Raw genomic sequence first — 16,479 nt, 5'->3', positions numbered from 1 at the left:
AGAAGTCTTTATAGCATGATATATTTCATGCACTGTCCCAAATCCTATTCAATTTGTTGCTGACCCATCCCAATTCAATATTTCTAAAGTTTAAATCTTTTAAAAGACCATTTCTTGGTGAAATGTTTTTTTTTTTTGATAAACGTGATCGTCCAAGCGTCTGGACTCTCCAAACATTTTAATATATTTCACACAGATTGTTGGTGAACATATTTAAGTCATGAACACACAGTATAATTATGAAATTGCATTTTGTTTGTACAAATGAAAGTCCTGTCGTTTAATTTGCACATTTCACGCTGCACGACTTGCGTCATATTCCTCTAGTCCACAATCCGTCTTCAACAAGGAACAATAAACATTGTGCACTCCTGACAGCACGCTTTGTGCTTCTGCAACAGTATATAAATCAGTAGCATATAAATCAGTAGCATGTAAATCAGTAGCATTTAAATAAGTACAATATGAAAACCACGAGATGTTTCAACATAACACTCCCTAAAATAGCAAAGCTATAGATTCATGCATCAATAAAAACACTGTATGTAAACTATAATGTGTTTAGGAGCAAATAAGATCTCTGCGATTAAAGTTGAGAAATAGGAATAAAAATGGACTCATTTGTAGAAGAAACCGTATGGATGTCCATGTGTTGATCAGTTTGGTAACTCAATGCTTCACCGATTCATCACACGCTGCAGTAAAAGATGCAGAGGAGGCCCTTTCTACGGTTAATTCCAAACACTGTATACGTATCATCTTAAAATCCAACGATCGTTCTATTTAAAACAGAATCAGGGATATTTATTACAATGTTACAAATTAAAAAAAAACAACTTACGGTACAGTAACAGTGAGATTCCTGAAGGTAACAGTTTAAAATGACTGATCCAAAACACAACGAAAAAACCCGAACAATGGAAGATGACACACAAACAAACAGATTGGCAGTGCGCCTTTCCACAAGGCATTTCTGGCGTGAACATTTCTCAAACTCTAGATCAGTCAACCAACCAAAGAGTAATTACTCTTCTTTTAAACAGTTATATCTAATCTGAGACTGTTTCTTTTGGGTACCATTCACACATATATCTACAAGGAAACAATGTGTCACAACATCATCATGGACATACCATCACAGTTGTGTGGTGTCTCAAGTCTGAGCTTCCTCACGCAGGTGACCAGTACACCAGCGTCCTGCGAAGCTGTTGCATAAACATGCGCAAGTACAGCTTTTAGTCTTTTCTACAGCGTTTGAGGACCGCCGCCTATTAATCACAGAGACACCGTGAGTCAGTACTCGCGTGCCGCTGCATGGATTGGGGTCAGATGTAGCTCTCCTGCTCCTCCTTCATCGGGCACATGGTTTGCGTCCCAATGTCAGATTCTTTCAAAACGGTAATGTTGCTCGGTTCATCTCTCGCTGATTGTTTCACCTCCTCTGGTTCTGCTTCAGTCCTTCTATCGCCTCCCTCCTTCGGCGAGGGGTTTGGGTCCGTGCAGGCGGGCCGGGTGTCTCCACTCAGTTTTGGGCTCCGGCTGTTGTGCGGATGCCGGTCGTGATCCTGGCTGTTGAAGAATCTCCGGATGGTGTGTTTGGGCAGGCCGAGCTGAGCCGACAAGGTGTGCACGGCTTCCTCGTCCGGGTCGAGGCCCACGTCCTGAACGAAGCTCTGCAAGATCCCCAGTGCCTCGCGGGAGACTTTTAACCCCTCATCTTGGACCTCATCGGCACCTTTGACTTCATTATCTGCATCTGGAAAATCGCTAACCCTGCCTCGGTCCTCGTCCTTCACACCGCACCACTTCATGGGGGGCTTCTCCTTCTCCTCTTCTCCCATCATCTCGGCCATCTCTTCTTTGCCCACCTGTCCGTCCCTTACGCGCTCCTTGTTGTCCCTCACAGCGCCAGAAGAACCCCATTCCCCTCCCAAACTGCTCCTCTCTCCCTGCCCCCCCTCAACCCAGTCCTTGCTGTCCGCTCTCCCCCCATTACCACAGCCCCTGCCCTGCAGACGCACTCTCACTTGGCCCCAGTTGCTCCCCGCTTCAGACTCGGCTGGTGATGCAGCACACGGTTGCCGTGGAGACAGGTGAGGTCCTGCCTCTGGGTGCAGGGGTTGATGCGGTTGAAAATGGTGTTGCTGTGGCAGCGGAGAGCTGCGTTGGTACTGGCGAGGGATAAAATAGATGTTAGATGTAATCAGAGTAAAAGCTGTATTTGGTCTTTGGGATTTTATTTTTTCAACGCTGACTATTTTCTATTGCGTCAATGTTGTAATGTTATTGTGTTTAACTTTAATGGTAGAGAACGGAAGTTGAAGTCAGCTCAGACAGAAATATTTTTCTGATTTGAAGATAAATACGCTATTTAATAACATGTGAGGAGATCTGTAATGCAACCACAGAGGATCCCTATCTGTTCAGGCTGTGAACAAGCAAATATGAAGCCTTTCTGTCTCGCTATCAATATACTGGAATTTCACATAACATACTGTACATTCCCGAACATTTTTTGATATTAACTGTGAGTCTGGGCTTTAATCAATGCACAAGCTATAGAAGGTAAAGTAAACAAATCAGCCTCACGGATCATCGCTTAACGTGGTAATCATCAATTTTGCCTGACATTTTTGGCATTTAGCGTGCAGCTTTTCCATCAGACACCCTAGAGATCTTTTGATTGGTTCCCTTAAACTGATTTCTTAGAGGGCTGCACAAGGACAGCCTCCCTTCTGAAATACGATGGTAGGAAAATTAGTTGTAGTTTACTGCTGTTTCTATTGGTGATGAGCAATACCTACCAGCCCACAACAGTCTATGTTATGCCTATGTAATCTGTTAGTTTTTTTCAGTCTCACCAGTGTATTGTCATTGCTCAGCAGTGTAAGCCTGTCAGCGCATTGCTGCTGTGCTGTCGTGTTGCTGCTCTCCTGTTCGTAAATGGCGTCTCGTTCCATCTGGGACAAGCTGAGGAACCGGCGGATCATGCACAGATTCTCCCACAGGGTCCGGTTCTCTGGGTTGGGATCCTCCCTCCAACGCAGCAGCTCACACAGCCAGCCCTGCAGGAGGAAGGGAACCACTCTATCTCAATGAGTGGTTTATGACACACTATGCAGATGAAAAGACATATCAGGTATTATTGGTAGACAAGCTACTCCCCTCTGGATAGGTTTATGAGTGCAGACGACAAATAGGGGAAGTTAGTTGATTGTAAATAGTCCACTTATTATGCTGAGGTAAACTTACTATGCAGCATGCCTGACCTTAACCCTTACACCCTGACATGGCAAATTCAGGTACATTTATGAGCTTTGATTCACTACCATTTAGTGACTAATTTGAATTAAAGGATATATACGTGCTGATAACTCTAATGGTGCTGTTTGATTTCAGCGTTCTCTATAGAGGCAACAGTATTGATACAAAATGAGTTAATGTTGTAAAGCACAGCAAGATTTTTTTATTGGCTGGAATATTTTCATATTTTCTGCCTCACAAGGGAAGAAACTTGTGGAGGATTCAGGAGCGTAAAGCCAAGCTAGTTTCAGATTCATCATCTGGATTATAACTCGGTTTGCAAGCAGGCTAATATGCACACGAAAAGATGCACACAGACACACTAACACGTAAGCAAGCGCACGCGCACACACACGCACATACACACACACAAACACACACACACACACACACCTGGCTGGAGACCAAGTCTAGCACACAATGCTATCCAGATGCACAGAGGAGATAGAACAGAGAGATCCAGCATGGCTCTGCCTGCCAAGCAGCCGGCTAATACAGCGAGAACGAGAGAGAGAGAGAGAGAGAGAGAGAGTGAGAGAGAGAGAGAGGCAGAGAGGCAGAGAGGCAGAGAGAGGTAAAGAGATCACAGGCAAAGTAAAGTAAAGAAGGGTGGCCAACGTAGAGATAGAGAAAAAACCTCAAGGGTTTTGGACCACCTGTCTTTGCTGGCATGACCCCTGCGTGACCTCCAAACATCTTATGATGAGTGGATATGAAGGAGGGAAAAAGGGAAGGAACAACGAATGAACAATAGATACAAAGACCAAAAAGAAACAAATTAAAAAAGGAAACGGAAAATTGGAGACATACGCAAGTAGAAGAAAATATGACAGCTGAAATCCCCCCATTCCATGAAGGGAAATTATCCTCAAAACAAAAGGCAATAACACGATTATGAGGCCGCCATAAAAATGAGAACAATAAACACTCAAACCATGCATGTGTGTATGTGTGTTAGTGTATTTGTTTGCCTGTGTGCGTGTGTGTGTGTGCGTACATGTGCCCGTGCAGTACGCCTGTGTGCATAAGTGGTGTGTTTTTGTGTGTCATTCAGGACTCAATAGCGGTCTGATCCACCGATGATAGTCCTCTGCAGAGTACAGCAGCTGGGCTGATTATTTGGGTTTCCTCCCCGCGCCCCATTCATCCCTCGGTGAGAGATGGATTCATCAATGCTAAATTCAAACAATGAACAGCAAATTGGGTGCAATACGTGTGTTTAAGATTAAACGTGTTCATCGGGTGCACAGCGAGCAAGCAGGCAGGTACCTGACTCTTGGAGGCGGCCACCTTTGCAAACAGCGCCTGAGACACCTTGGCTCTCTTCATCTCGTGCTGGATGTCCTCGTAGATGGACGCGCTGACATTGAGAACACAGCTGTCCGCCCTCACCCCCGTGTCTCCGGTCACTGGGGACAGTCTCGACTGAAAGGGAGCATACGAGGGGACAGAAAGGCAAGTGAGCCCCAGGTGAGGGTGTTGGCTCTGGGCATTTGCAGCAAAGGGAAATGAATCCAACACGCAGACAATGCCGCCAGGGCCGGGGCACTTTGTCCAACGAGTACCGCGAACAGGGGAGCCCTTGAGCAAGGGTGGCTTTAATGTAGCTCTAGGGGTGCCTATGCAAAGGGGTGTTTGATCTGAGGAGGCAGCATGAACCGATGCGCATGATACTTTCGCAATATAATGCTCCTCCTTGCAGGAGCCTTCAGCAGTGAAGGGCACAGGGAGGCAGATTGAAGGTAGTGCATGGCAAAAGAACAAGCCTGGGTCGGTCTACTGCGCTGATATCATCTTTCCTGCACTGCATAATTGGGAAAATAAAGGGGTAGAATAGCCCAAAAAATGCAACGCTTTTCTGTGTAAAGAGATGGAAGCTGCTCCGTGAAGCTGTACTTTAAAAAGCTAAGATAAGTTAACATGCACACAGTGGAAATCTTCCCGTGCTGATATTCATCTGAGGCTGATCAAAAATGCATTCGTTTTGGACAACTTGGATTAAAAAGCAAAGTAAGCTCTGACCTCTGACCAAGTTTCCTTTCAAAATAAAATTTGTTGCACATCTTTGCTTTCTACCTCACGCTGCTGCTGTCAATTTCTTCTCAATCACTCAATAATATGATGCTGTATAAGTTCCCTTTACTTGTCTGTTACACTAAGTGAGTTCCATCCCTTTTGTTTGCTTTATTAGTACAATATTAATTCTTTCTTTTACAGCAGTCTACGCTTTTTATTCACAAAACAGTTCTCCCTTCTCCACATTTCAGCGAGAGTTAAAACTTTTGCCGGGGGGCATTGGGACTCTTTGATTGGACCTCTCTGCTGCTGGCCGACCTGTGTGGATCTCGGTGGGGTGTTATTGCAGCTTGTTGTGAATCCAGTCAGGCTTCTGTCCTTCTCCTCCAGGTAAATGCGCTCCCTCTCCACCTCGGGCAGCTGCAGGAAGCTGTACATGGCCCGCAGGTTGACCAGCAGCGACTGCGACGCGTGTTTAGGGTCCTCCTCCTTCCGCAGAATCTCTGACAGCAGGCCCTGGCAAAGCCACACACAGATATGTCTTTATTAGTATATTAGGGAAAAGCATTGGGGAAATTCTGATAAAAACAGCTATTGCTTATTCCTTTGCTGTTCTTCCAACTAAAAACAAGTCTTGCTGTGAGATTTGGATCTTTCCCGTCATTTACAAGCAAAGACGGCAATTATAAAATATCTCATATGCCTGAAGGAATTTTCGCTAAAGCTCCTCATTTCCAACTCTGGATCTCATTCAAAGAACAACGCTATCAAGTTCCTGCGGTTTAGTGTTTCACAGACGATGCCGAGCCAGTCGCTCAGTCAGAGCTGAGAGCGCCACTCGCCTGTAGAGCTGGCGTTATTCTTCTATATCTGTGGATAGACAAAAGCCCCTCAAACATCACATGCAGATTGTGGGACTTCCTTTCTGGAAATAAATCAGATTTCACGCTCGCAGCCAAATGAAAAAGGGGAGAAACTGCCTTCTTATTCAAATCATGGATCATCTTTGGATCCACCCAGCAAACCCGCCCTTTTCCAAATGGATGGTGGCTTTACTTGGAATGACAAATGATGAATGCTCCCCTCACTTCTATATGGCGTCTTGGCATCGCGCCCAACTTGTACGGCTGGCACCAAAGCACCTTGGACTTGGCAATGGGGAAATATGGGGGTGGATAATAACTAGCTGCGCCCCATTGTGATGAAAATGATAATGACGGTAATAATAATAATAACAATGGGCCTGTCCTCTGAGCGCGGGTGTGGCGGTGAATGTAAGATGATGGACACAGATAATGTGGTATTTTAGTGTTGGGGGCGATTGGCAGAGCGAGATGTGGATGCAAAATGAAGGGCGACCGATGGAGGGAAAGCAGGGACGAGTAAAAAAAAAGAAAGAGAGATGGATTTACAACCAGAGGTAGATATTAAATAGATAGAGTGAAAGGTGTCAAGATGGAGGAACAGTGAGACAGAAGAAAAGGGAGAGAGCGAGACAGCTTCTCTCCAAGGGCTTGTGATTAGTTGGCCCAGCAGCTGCTTCAGTGCTGGCACCAGCTTTGTGCTGCAGAGGGCTGGCACACACACACACACACACACACACACACACACACACACACACACGTACACACATGCACGGGGGGAGGAGGAACTGCGGCAAAGGCCATGCCAATGTGCCAACCATCAAACACACATACTCACACACACGCACACAGCTACAAACGCATCACCAGAAAACCCTTCCAAAAGATAATCACCAGCAAACAGTTGCAACCTTTTCTGACTTTCAACACATCTCACACAGATTACAGACCCCCCCCCCCCCCCCCCCCTCCCCTCCCCCCTGCGCCTTCTTTCCTCGCGTACCTGGGTCCTGTTAAAGGCCACCCGGGCAAAGATGGCTTGGGAGATGCCAGCCCTCTTCAGTTCCTCCCTCACACAGTGGTAGATGTCACTTGGCACGTCTGTCGGCCCCACAGAAGACCCAGCCAACGTCTGGGTTGGCGGCCCGGCCGCCGTGCCCCCCCCCGTGCCGCACTGCGCCTGCTGCGGGGCTTGGGAATCGGGGGCTTTGGAGAAGACCACGGCGGGGGGAGCCCTTCCCACGGGCGGGTGGTTGAGATACTGCTGCGTGGACGGCGAGAGACCCTGGCCAGCTAGCATCCGGCTGACAGCGTACTGCTGGTTGAGGAACTGGGCCATCACCAGCTGCTGGTTGACCATCTGGGGGCTGAGGGGCTGGGTCACCAGCCCAGGAGGGCGCAGGCCGAGGGGGGGGCGGCCGCATATGTTGGATACTTCTCCGTGAGAAAAAAAGAGGGTTGAGCTTTGATCGGCTGGGCTGCTTGGGATGAACTGCTGGGTGAGGGTGATGTGTGTGGACTGGTCAGAGGCGCCGTCAATCTCTGGTGCGGGAAAAAGGGAAAGCAAAGGCAGATGTTGAATTATTAACACACCAGATACAGTGAGTCCCAAGTACGCACTAGATGCTAGATGCTTCAGTAGCGTTTGAGTGTGTGGTGAGTTCACACTGGAAAAAAACATGACATCCTCAAATTAAACTCTGTCCACAGCTGGCATTCCTTTAAATACATTGTAGGTGGTGGTGAGACAACCCTGGAAACATCTTGTCTGCTAACAGCTAAAACAGGTCACCGTCAGGATTACACTGCATAATTAGCGGCTTTGGGACGTGCTGTAAGACTTATTAGACACACTTCATGTTTGCAGACTGGATTGGAAGCCCTCACCCTTGAAGCATTTGGTCTTCTTGAAGTGCTTGTACCACCGACCAAACTCGTGACACTTGGCAGCTGAGACATTTGCATAGTAAGTGCTATTTACAATAGATGATATCATACTCTGAAACAGAGGGGAAAAAACAATGGAAATTCATTACATTTTCCAAGCTCCTGCTTACGGGCGGCCGGGGTGTCTCAGCTGTTCACACATCTGATATTAATGAACTCAGATCAGTGTTATTAAAAAGACCCCCAGGTAAATAGGATAATAAAGACAGATGAGAGCGTCGGTGTGTGGGCTCATGTGTGTGAGCATGCATGCATTCCTGTGTGTGTGTGTGTGTGTGTGTGTGCAAATAAACAAAACACTAGAGGTTATCAGACGCTGTTCTGTGTCTGTCTGTGTCACACACACACACACACGCAGACACACACACAGTTTCTCCTCCAAGACTGTCCCGTACTATCTCATCTCTACATCCGATAAGTGCTTTCATCTTCTCGCAAACAAGAGAGGGGGTTAAACGGAGTGATAGGACAGAGGGGAAAGAGGGAGAGATAGAGATGGGGAGGGAGGATTGGTTAGTATCAGATCTGCAGAGAAGGAAGGAGTCTAAAGACAAGAGCGTTAGTCGGAAATTTGTAGATGTCCCTCTGGCAAAATAACGGAAAGATGAAGTTGATAATGGCCATCTCCAAATACTGCATGATTAATGTGAAATTATTTCTGCGGGTGTGTCTGTATTTGCTTGATTAAACAATTGAGATGTCGAAAAGATATAGATGTTGTAGCCGAATCAGTCAAGAATGCATAAAAAGCTAAAGACCAAAGAGGGGTGGATAAATAAAGTAAGTGAGATTAAGACAGGCAGGTGAGGCTGGCTGACCGATAGAGGGAAAGGTTGGCGGGTGAAAATAATCTAGATTGTCAGTTGCCCAGGGAGGAAGGCTTTTTAATAGATAGCCATCTCTTTTTATCTGTTTCTTTGGCTTGCTCTGCCCCCACATCTTCCTCTGCATCTGGACATCCCATCGAACTATCGGACCACACGCTGGCTCTGCATCATGCGTCAAAAGAGGCAAAAACACACACACACACACACATTTACAGCGCATGAAAGGGCAAAGGCTACATGCACACTTTTAACTTCATTCAAATGTGTCTTCATGTTGCTCCTTGTGTACATGCTCTAATGTGTGTGTCGGTGTGTGTGCGTATGTGCATGTGTGTGTGAGTGCCCTTCTGTGTCTTGTACCTGAGAAAGGGGGCACTCCTTGGCCAGGGAGCTCTGGTTCATGTCCTTGAGGAGCTCTTTCAGAGCATTTCTCACTGTGGAGTGACTCCACTGCTCAGGAGGCAAGTCCTCCAATTTGGGACAGCTGGACAAAGAGCAAATTAAAAACATTTCAATTGCATGAGTTTACTATATTAAAGGGGGTAGTCCCGTAACTCCATATATAACCTCCATAAAGTTGGAGGAAGTCACAATAGACAATACCATATAATTACCATCAATGGTCTGAGCCAGAAAAACACTAGATGACATTTTCAATCAGACCAATGAGTAATGTTCTAGCTGGTAGGACGGAAATGTTCCTCTTTGTGGAAGTCTGATTTAAAACAGTGATTATGTCTATAATTAGCACCTCTGACGTACTGAGAACTTTAAATAAATTCATCACAAAATAATATAATAATAAAACTGCAGAACAACTTTTTTCAAAGGCTGACTTTAATACTAACAGAACTACCCACGCACGTCTTTCCTTGCTGATAAGTAAATACCGTGCTGCAGGGTGTGGAAGAAAGTCGGGGCTGTGGAGCGAACCCCGAAGCACTTAACTAATTTAATAAATAAACATACATACATAAATAAGGAAAACATACATGATGCCACATTCCGTTTTAAAAAAAAGCCTTTTTACAATGGAGGACACGTAGACATGTCACAGTAGGAAAAGCACAGTCTCAGGTGTGAATAATAAAATTAATGATGTCCGAATTCAATTTAGCAGCTTCCATCATAAATGTTATTAGTGACACCTGTGGGCTTTTATCACATTATCTTTTGTATATTTTGATAATAAATATGCTGCACTGCCCTTTTTCTTAAAGATATATGACCCAAGCCACAATAATATTACAACTACATATTGTGTCACTCTGTGTTCTGGTTACACTGATTATTTTGAAAAGTACAGGAAGTCATTTTTGATGTCACACACCATTAAAATGCTCATGAATATTCATTGCAATAAGCAAATGAAATCACTCATTAAACGTAATGGCATTAAGATAGAATATACGTTTAATCATTCCCTGCTGGGTCTGATTTGGTCCATACCCTTTAGTTGTTTTCTTTCATTGACACAAATCAGAGAAGGTGGGTACCTGGAGTCTTCCCAGCATGCACTGAGCAAAATGAGAAATACTTCACCGGTCTTGAGTCCTTTGCTCACATTCGAACATTTAGAGTACATTTAGAGACATATTTAGAGACGTGACGCCGGTCTCCTACCTGCGCAGCTGTATTTTAAGGGTGATGACGTGGTGAACATCCTGCAGCATATCAGCCACTGTGGCATCTGGAGCATCTGTTACGCAGGACAGAGGCACCGGGTTCCACTTGCCCACCTGGATGAGACCTGAACACAAATGTGAAAACTGTAAAAAAACAAAACAAAAATCAGGTGACTTGTCATCGACGCCTCCGTGCGAATGCGTGTTGCGTACCTTTGGCCTGTGCAGCGGAGCTGTGCGAATAGCCCAGTGTCAGCAGGGCCATCTCTATCAGCTGGTTAAACAGCAGATCTCTCTTGACCAGCACAAACTCAGCGTGTTCTTCTCTCCTCTCTCCCTCCGGGGGACTTTCCTTGTGCTCCACCACACAGAACACGGGCAGCAGGCTCGCTGAGGTGACGGTAAGGACATGCCATCAGACATATGGGAGTCACAACGGCAACAGTGTAACGTGACGTTTCAGCCCGTGTACCTTTGCCGTGCAAGCTCTTGCTCTGAGGCCTCGCTGCGGTGGGTTTCTGGGTCAGACAGGGGGGTTTGGCCACAGGACTCCCCTGACTGCTCCTCTCCTGGGTCGAGGGTCCCGCTCCGTTTTGTTCCAGTCGAGCCAGCTTGGCAGGAGGCGGCCGGGGGTCTACAAGGGGATCACAGCCCTCGGGTTTCTTGGCTCCATTACACAAGGCGTCCATCTGGGGTATTACACTAACACAGAGACCAAAATGCTTAAAATATAATTGTGAAATTAGATAGAAATTAAGGAAAATCTTTCATATCCTCCTGATAGTATCTCCATGGAAGTCCTTTATAAATATATCTTTTCTAAAGTATATTTTGCAATTTTTTCTCCAGGAAATGAATGCATACAGGAAAAAGGATATCAGAAAACCTGGTGAGCGTCTAGAGTGCGAAACGGAGCTGCTCCAGTTATTCACAGTTCGTTTGGCGAACAAGAAAACTAGAAAGCACATTTTTTACACACACACACACACACACACACACACACACACACACACACACACACACACACACACACACACACACACACACACACACACACACACATACACACACACACAGATCTGAAGGATATCCGGATCAGTATCAGGGGACGACCTTCAACCAGATGCAGGGATAAGGACGACCCTCGCAATCAAGGAAAAGTCCGGTGAATGGTGGAGCGCGGTTTCCCATAATAAACCAGCTGGCGTCTCCAGGCGCGCCGCTGGGAGCGACGGTGACTCAGTTGATCTTCAGCCCCTAAAACGCGCGCTAATCGTCCCACGTCTGATCCCGCTGAAGTTTCAACGAGAGCCAAAAAACCAACCTGTTTTAGCGCCCGCGTCCGACCTGCCATCATGCATCGACCGCCCGGCCGGGTAGGCATCGGCCGTGTCCATATGTTGCCCCCGCTTCCATTGATCTGCTGGTTGAGGAACAGATTTCCCGTTTCTCTCGGCTGTCGGTATGTGGATCACAGCCCCGTCTCCCCTCCTACCCCTACCCTCCCCTCCTTACACTAATCGCCTCGTTCCCATCGACACTGTGCCGTGTTTGCTGTCTTAAGTAGTTTGCTTCTGAAACCCTGGTTTCTCTCCGGAACCGCGCGTCGCTCCCCGGTGCACCGACAAATGGCCTCGGCGACGAAGTTCAGAGCGACCTCCCACCTCCCACCCAGAGCAGCGGGCTGCTTTCCGGGGATCAAGCTCCGGGCGAGAACAATACACGGCTCGGACCTGCCGGACTACGTCCCCCCCGTATCACATATTCTGCTACGGCGCTGACTCCGAGACAGCAGTTGTTGGTTACACTTCAAAGCCCAATGCGCACGCGAGGAGGGGAGGGGGGAGGGAGAGAGAGAGAGAGAGAGAGAGAGAGGGAGAGGGAGAGAGGGAGACTCACACACCCACACACAGACTCATAAATACAGGACCCAGCTGCATTAGCATATGGTGTAATAATGAATTCACTAGCGCGCTCCGTAAATGTATTAAATGTGACAATTGCGCATAAATCTATTTATTATTTTCTGCCGCATGCTGTGCACGCACTTACTATTGTCTTTAGGGTATTGGAGCTCTCCATGGTAACAAAGTGGAGCAGGGCAACGAGGAACTGGCTGATATTAACTTTTGAACGTTGAGGGTTTACTGCCACACGATTATCTATGGCTTATGATTGATAAGATAGATAGAAAATAATTACTGTTTTATTTCATGCAAAGCTCCATATCCCATTGCAATTACAGCTTGCATTGTATTTAGCAAATAGTAGTCTTCTATAGGCATATACTATACTATACTAAACCGTAGTCTAGAATATGGCAACATATATAACAATAAATATAGTGTAGTACATTAAAATAAATGCAGTATATGGTGAAGATACATATGGTATAGCCCACTACTCTATTTCTGCAACTATGTTACATTATATCATAATGGCTGCATACACATTATCTAAGTATAGTTTTCGATACAATAAATAGAAGAACATTGTAGTAATACATACTACATATATTCATATATATACATATATTATACCAGTCGAAGGTTTGATTCAATGAGAAAGTGTGACACTTTCTCATTGAATTGAATGAGAAAATTGGTCAAAACTTTTATGTATATATACACACAAGTACAGCATAGTATATGCATAAGTACAAGATATAGTAGCAGCTTGCATTATTCAACAATATAGTTGTCCTTACTCTATCTATCACACAGCATGATAGTTCTTTACATACAACTCACTAGCAGTACGATTTCTAAAAATGAGCTTTTGACATTCAACCAATTTAAACCACACTGTAAATCATCTCAAAACAGGTCCATCAGGAAGAAGAAAATTGTTCATCACTGTACCTCAAAGTTTTGTTACTCAGCCAACAGCCTGTCTCCTGATCGCACAAACTTTCAGCCAAATACCAGCCGGTCTCCCCCCCGCGCGCGAGATGCACCTCTGGAGCTGGGATCCCTAAAATGCTGCCTGAAATCTCTGTTACGGTACAAGAAAGCAAAGGGCAGCAGGAAGCGTCTCAGATCCCTCACTGTGGCAGATAGGATTCAAAGCCTTGCCCCATGAAATGTTACACCGGTGTGATCACTGTCTCTGCTACCGTATGGACGTTGCACAGCCAGAGTGTAGGTTTGGGGGGGAGAGCATGCTCTACTACTTTTGACTAATCAAACAAAGTGAATTAGCTATCTCCCCAGCCAGAACGAGTCATGGCTGGTTACACATCATTCATCGTGACTAATTCAGAAAGAGAGATGTCACTCAGCCCAATGGAAACATATGTGTGTGTGTGTGTGTGTGTTTATCACTCAAATTGCACCTCTGGGTATGATGCTGTTTAACTTTGCTGTTTTGTCTGTGTTTGTGTGTGTGCGTTTAAGGATGTGTACTACTGTTTAGTGTGTGCCTGTGCCTTTAAGTGTTGATATGTTCATATCTCTCTCTCTCTCTCTCTCTCTCTTTGCGCTCTACTATTTTATCACTGGCTTGATACATCATCAATGAGGCTGGCATGCTAAATGATAATTAAGACCATTACACGCTCACAGAGCATGCTACCAGTGCAGCATACGGCTCCTTCAATCGGAGCCTCATCTCAGGGGACACCCTACTACTCACACAGTCGTGTATCTCTCCAAATTGGGTTAGATTTTCATTCCACCTCATTCGCCATGGATGTGATGTGGTTATTATAAACTCATGATGTGGTTAGTGAGCCTACTGCCATTAGATGGGTGGAGGCATCATATCGGCGCGTTAAAGGGGAAATAGATTGGCAACACTCAGTATTGCACATCTCTGTTTCTCATGCTCTTGCTCTGGAGTACGTTTGAAGACGCACACAGAGGCCGGCGGTGGACCAGAAGACCCTCACTAAGGCCTGAATGTGTTTGTGCTGACTGACAAACTGAAACACTGTCTGTCTTCTTTTGCAGTGGTGGAAAGTTACTGAAGTACTTCATTTTGGAGGTGCTTGGGTATACTTTATTTTTCCACTACGTTACATTTTTGAAAAAATAATGAACTTTATTTAAGATTTAAATAAAATATTAAGATTTAGATTAAAAGATAGAAAAGTTATTTGTTGACTGTTTCAGAAATATTTTGTGACATTTCCATGTTGGGAACCACTGGAATAACCATAAAGCAACACAACTGAAATGTATTCTACTGCGTTAGAGTTACTTTCACCTTAATACATGGGTAACTTTACCGATATGTCATATGCAATATTACACAGTGAGAGGGCCTATTTCCTTTTAGGTTTCATACTTTAAGTACATTTTGATTTTAATGGAAGTAAAGGATCTGAGGACTTTATCTTCCACCGTCCTGTCCTTCTTCTAGACAGACACAAGCCAATCTGGAAAACTCAAATATGTCCACAAACATATTACATATCCATACAATAATCCTTTTTGACATTTAAGCAGCTACAGAACAAAGGTCAAAAGATTTAAGGGTGAAGCATTGAGTTAGAAAACAGCATTTTAAGTCATGTGCCATTTTCATATTTTATTACTTGTAATATGTTGTCCTGTGCAGTGTGTTTTGTGAGCGATGACTACAGTGTGTGTGTGTGTGTGTGTGTGAGTGGATGTGTACATGCTGCACATACAAAATGGGCTATTAGCTCTGTCAAATAGCTTAAAGCGAACTTATAGCTGTATCTTTAAACAGCCATGCCCACTTCCTGTACGGCACCCGAGAGCATCGTAAAAACACGGTAAGATAAAACGCCCAAACGCTGTTGCCTCTGCAACGCGGCAAGGGAGTCTTTTAAGCACAAATGCCCGACTGCATTCAGACACAAGGCCAGATCTGATTAGAGTTCAGATTAACCAAGACTGCTAATACTGAAAGCAATAAGCACAGAGGAATGCAGTTCAGATCAGAGCAGAGCAGCACATCACTCACTAAACCAGCGTGAGTCAAAATAAAACATAATAGTTCTTGTGATTATGCACTGCTGTTTTGTCTTTGTTAAAATGTAATCTATCAGGTGTGAATGATGCTAATAAACGTGGTTTACGTGTATTTCTTTTTTAGTTGAATGATTTTAGTGTATGTTAAAGCTCCTTGTGTTTATCCATTGTTTTTGCTTTGCATGGACCACAACTGCATTTCCGTGTGCAACCCTCTGCTGTACAATAACAATGAATTTAACTTGAACATATGCGCACAATAAAGAAACATCGTGATGTTGTTCAATAAAGCTTCTGGTGAGGTAACGGTGTGAAAAACATCACTTTGACTCAAATGTCACTTCACTTACAAACATAACTTTGGCGCACACACACGCGCACACACACACACACGCGCACACACACACACACACACACACACACACACACACACACACACACACACACACTCTCTTTTGAGTGGTGATCAGGATTAAATGATGCATTAAGCACTTAATTACTCAGGTGAAGCATCACTGTGCGTTGGCTGTCTGTTCTAATTCTAATCAGTAGGCACGTTTATGGAAGTATATCTCTGGGTACGGCTCACCTCGGGGACGTGACTGACACGTTTCCTTACCCGTGTCATGTATGTGCTTTGAATGAGCACATGTAGGCCCATAGAGCGTGTGTGCTTGTTTAAAGCCACCGAGGTGACTCACAGCAGTCAACCTTAAAGCACCTGATGACCTCACTTTGTCTATAATGACATAACAGCTGTAACAGTTGCTTCACAGTTGTGGAGGATTTGAGTAGGAGGCACAACTCTTGACTTTTGGTGTTTAACTGGGTGTAATGCGATTGGCCTAGATTTGAGTTTGGTTCTGTCTGATATGTTTTGCCTCGATGTGTGTGTGTGTGTGTGTGGATGTTCTCCAGGTTTGTTCCTTGCTGGAGGTGTTTTTCACTTGCAACCTGA

General features: G+C 45.1%; 1 protein-coding gene across 3 annotated transcripts; it reads right to left on the bottom strand.

The window, feature by feature from the left end:
* Positions 1-161: 161 nt before the first annotated feature.
* satb1a (SATB homeobox 1a) lies at positions 162-12,042 on the bottom strand. 3 transcript variants are annotated; one of them, XM_037474399.2, is made up of 11 exons: positions 11,906-12,042; positions 11,054-11,283; positions 10,795-10,971; positions 10,580-10,706; positions 9,317-9,440; positions 8,070-8,181; positions 7,186-7,724; positions 5,638-5,835; positions 4,573-4,728; positions 2,862-3,065; positions 162-2,171 (listed from the first exon to the last, which is right to left on the bottom strand). In XM_037474399.2, the coding sequence occupies exons 2-11, from the start codon at positions 11,268-11,270 to the stop codon at positions 1,326-1,328; spliced, it is 2,700 nt and encodes an 899-aa protein (XP_037330296.2). In that variant the 5' UTR covers positions 11,271-11,283; positions 11,906-12,042; the 3' UTR covers positions 162-1,325. The 3 variants fall into 3 exon arrangements, with proteins under 3 accessions (XP_037330296.2, XP_062414571.1, XP_037330297.2); XM_062558587.1 differs by lacking the exon at positions 11,906-12,042 and having other exon boundaries at positions 11,054-11,882; XM_037474400.2 differs by lacking the exons at positions 11,054-11,283; positions 11,906-12,042 and having other exon boundaries at positions 10,580-10,725; positions 10,795-10,934.
* Between the last annotated feature and the right edge of the window lie 4,437 nt (positions 12,043-16,479).

The sequence above is a fragment of the Pungitius pungitius genome, chromosome 17, assembly GCF_949316345.1.
Source record: "Pungitius pungitius chromosome 17, fPunPun2.1, whole genome shotgun sequence".
Lineage (NCBI taxonomy): Eukaryota > Metazoa > Chordata > Actinopteri > Perciformes > Gasterosteidae > Pungitius > Pungitius pungitius.
Note: the sequence above shows the minus strand (reverse complement) of the source record. Positions and strands in the feature narration are given on the sequence as shown.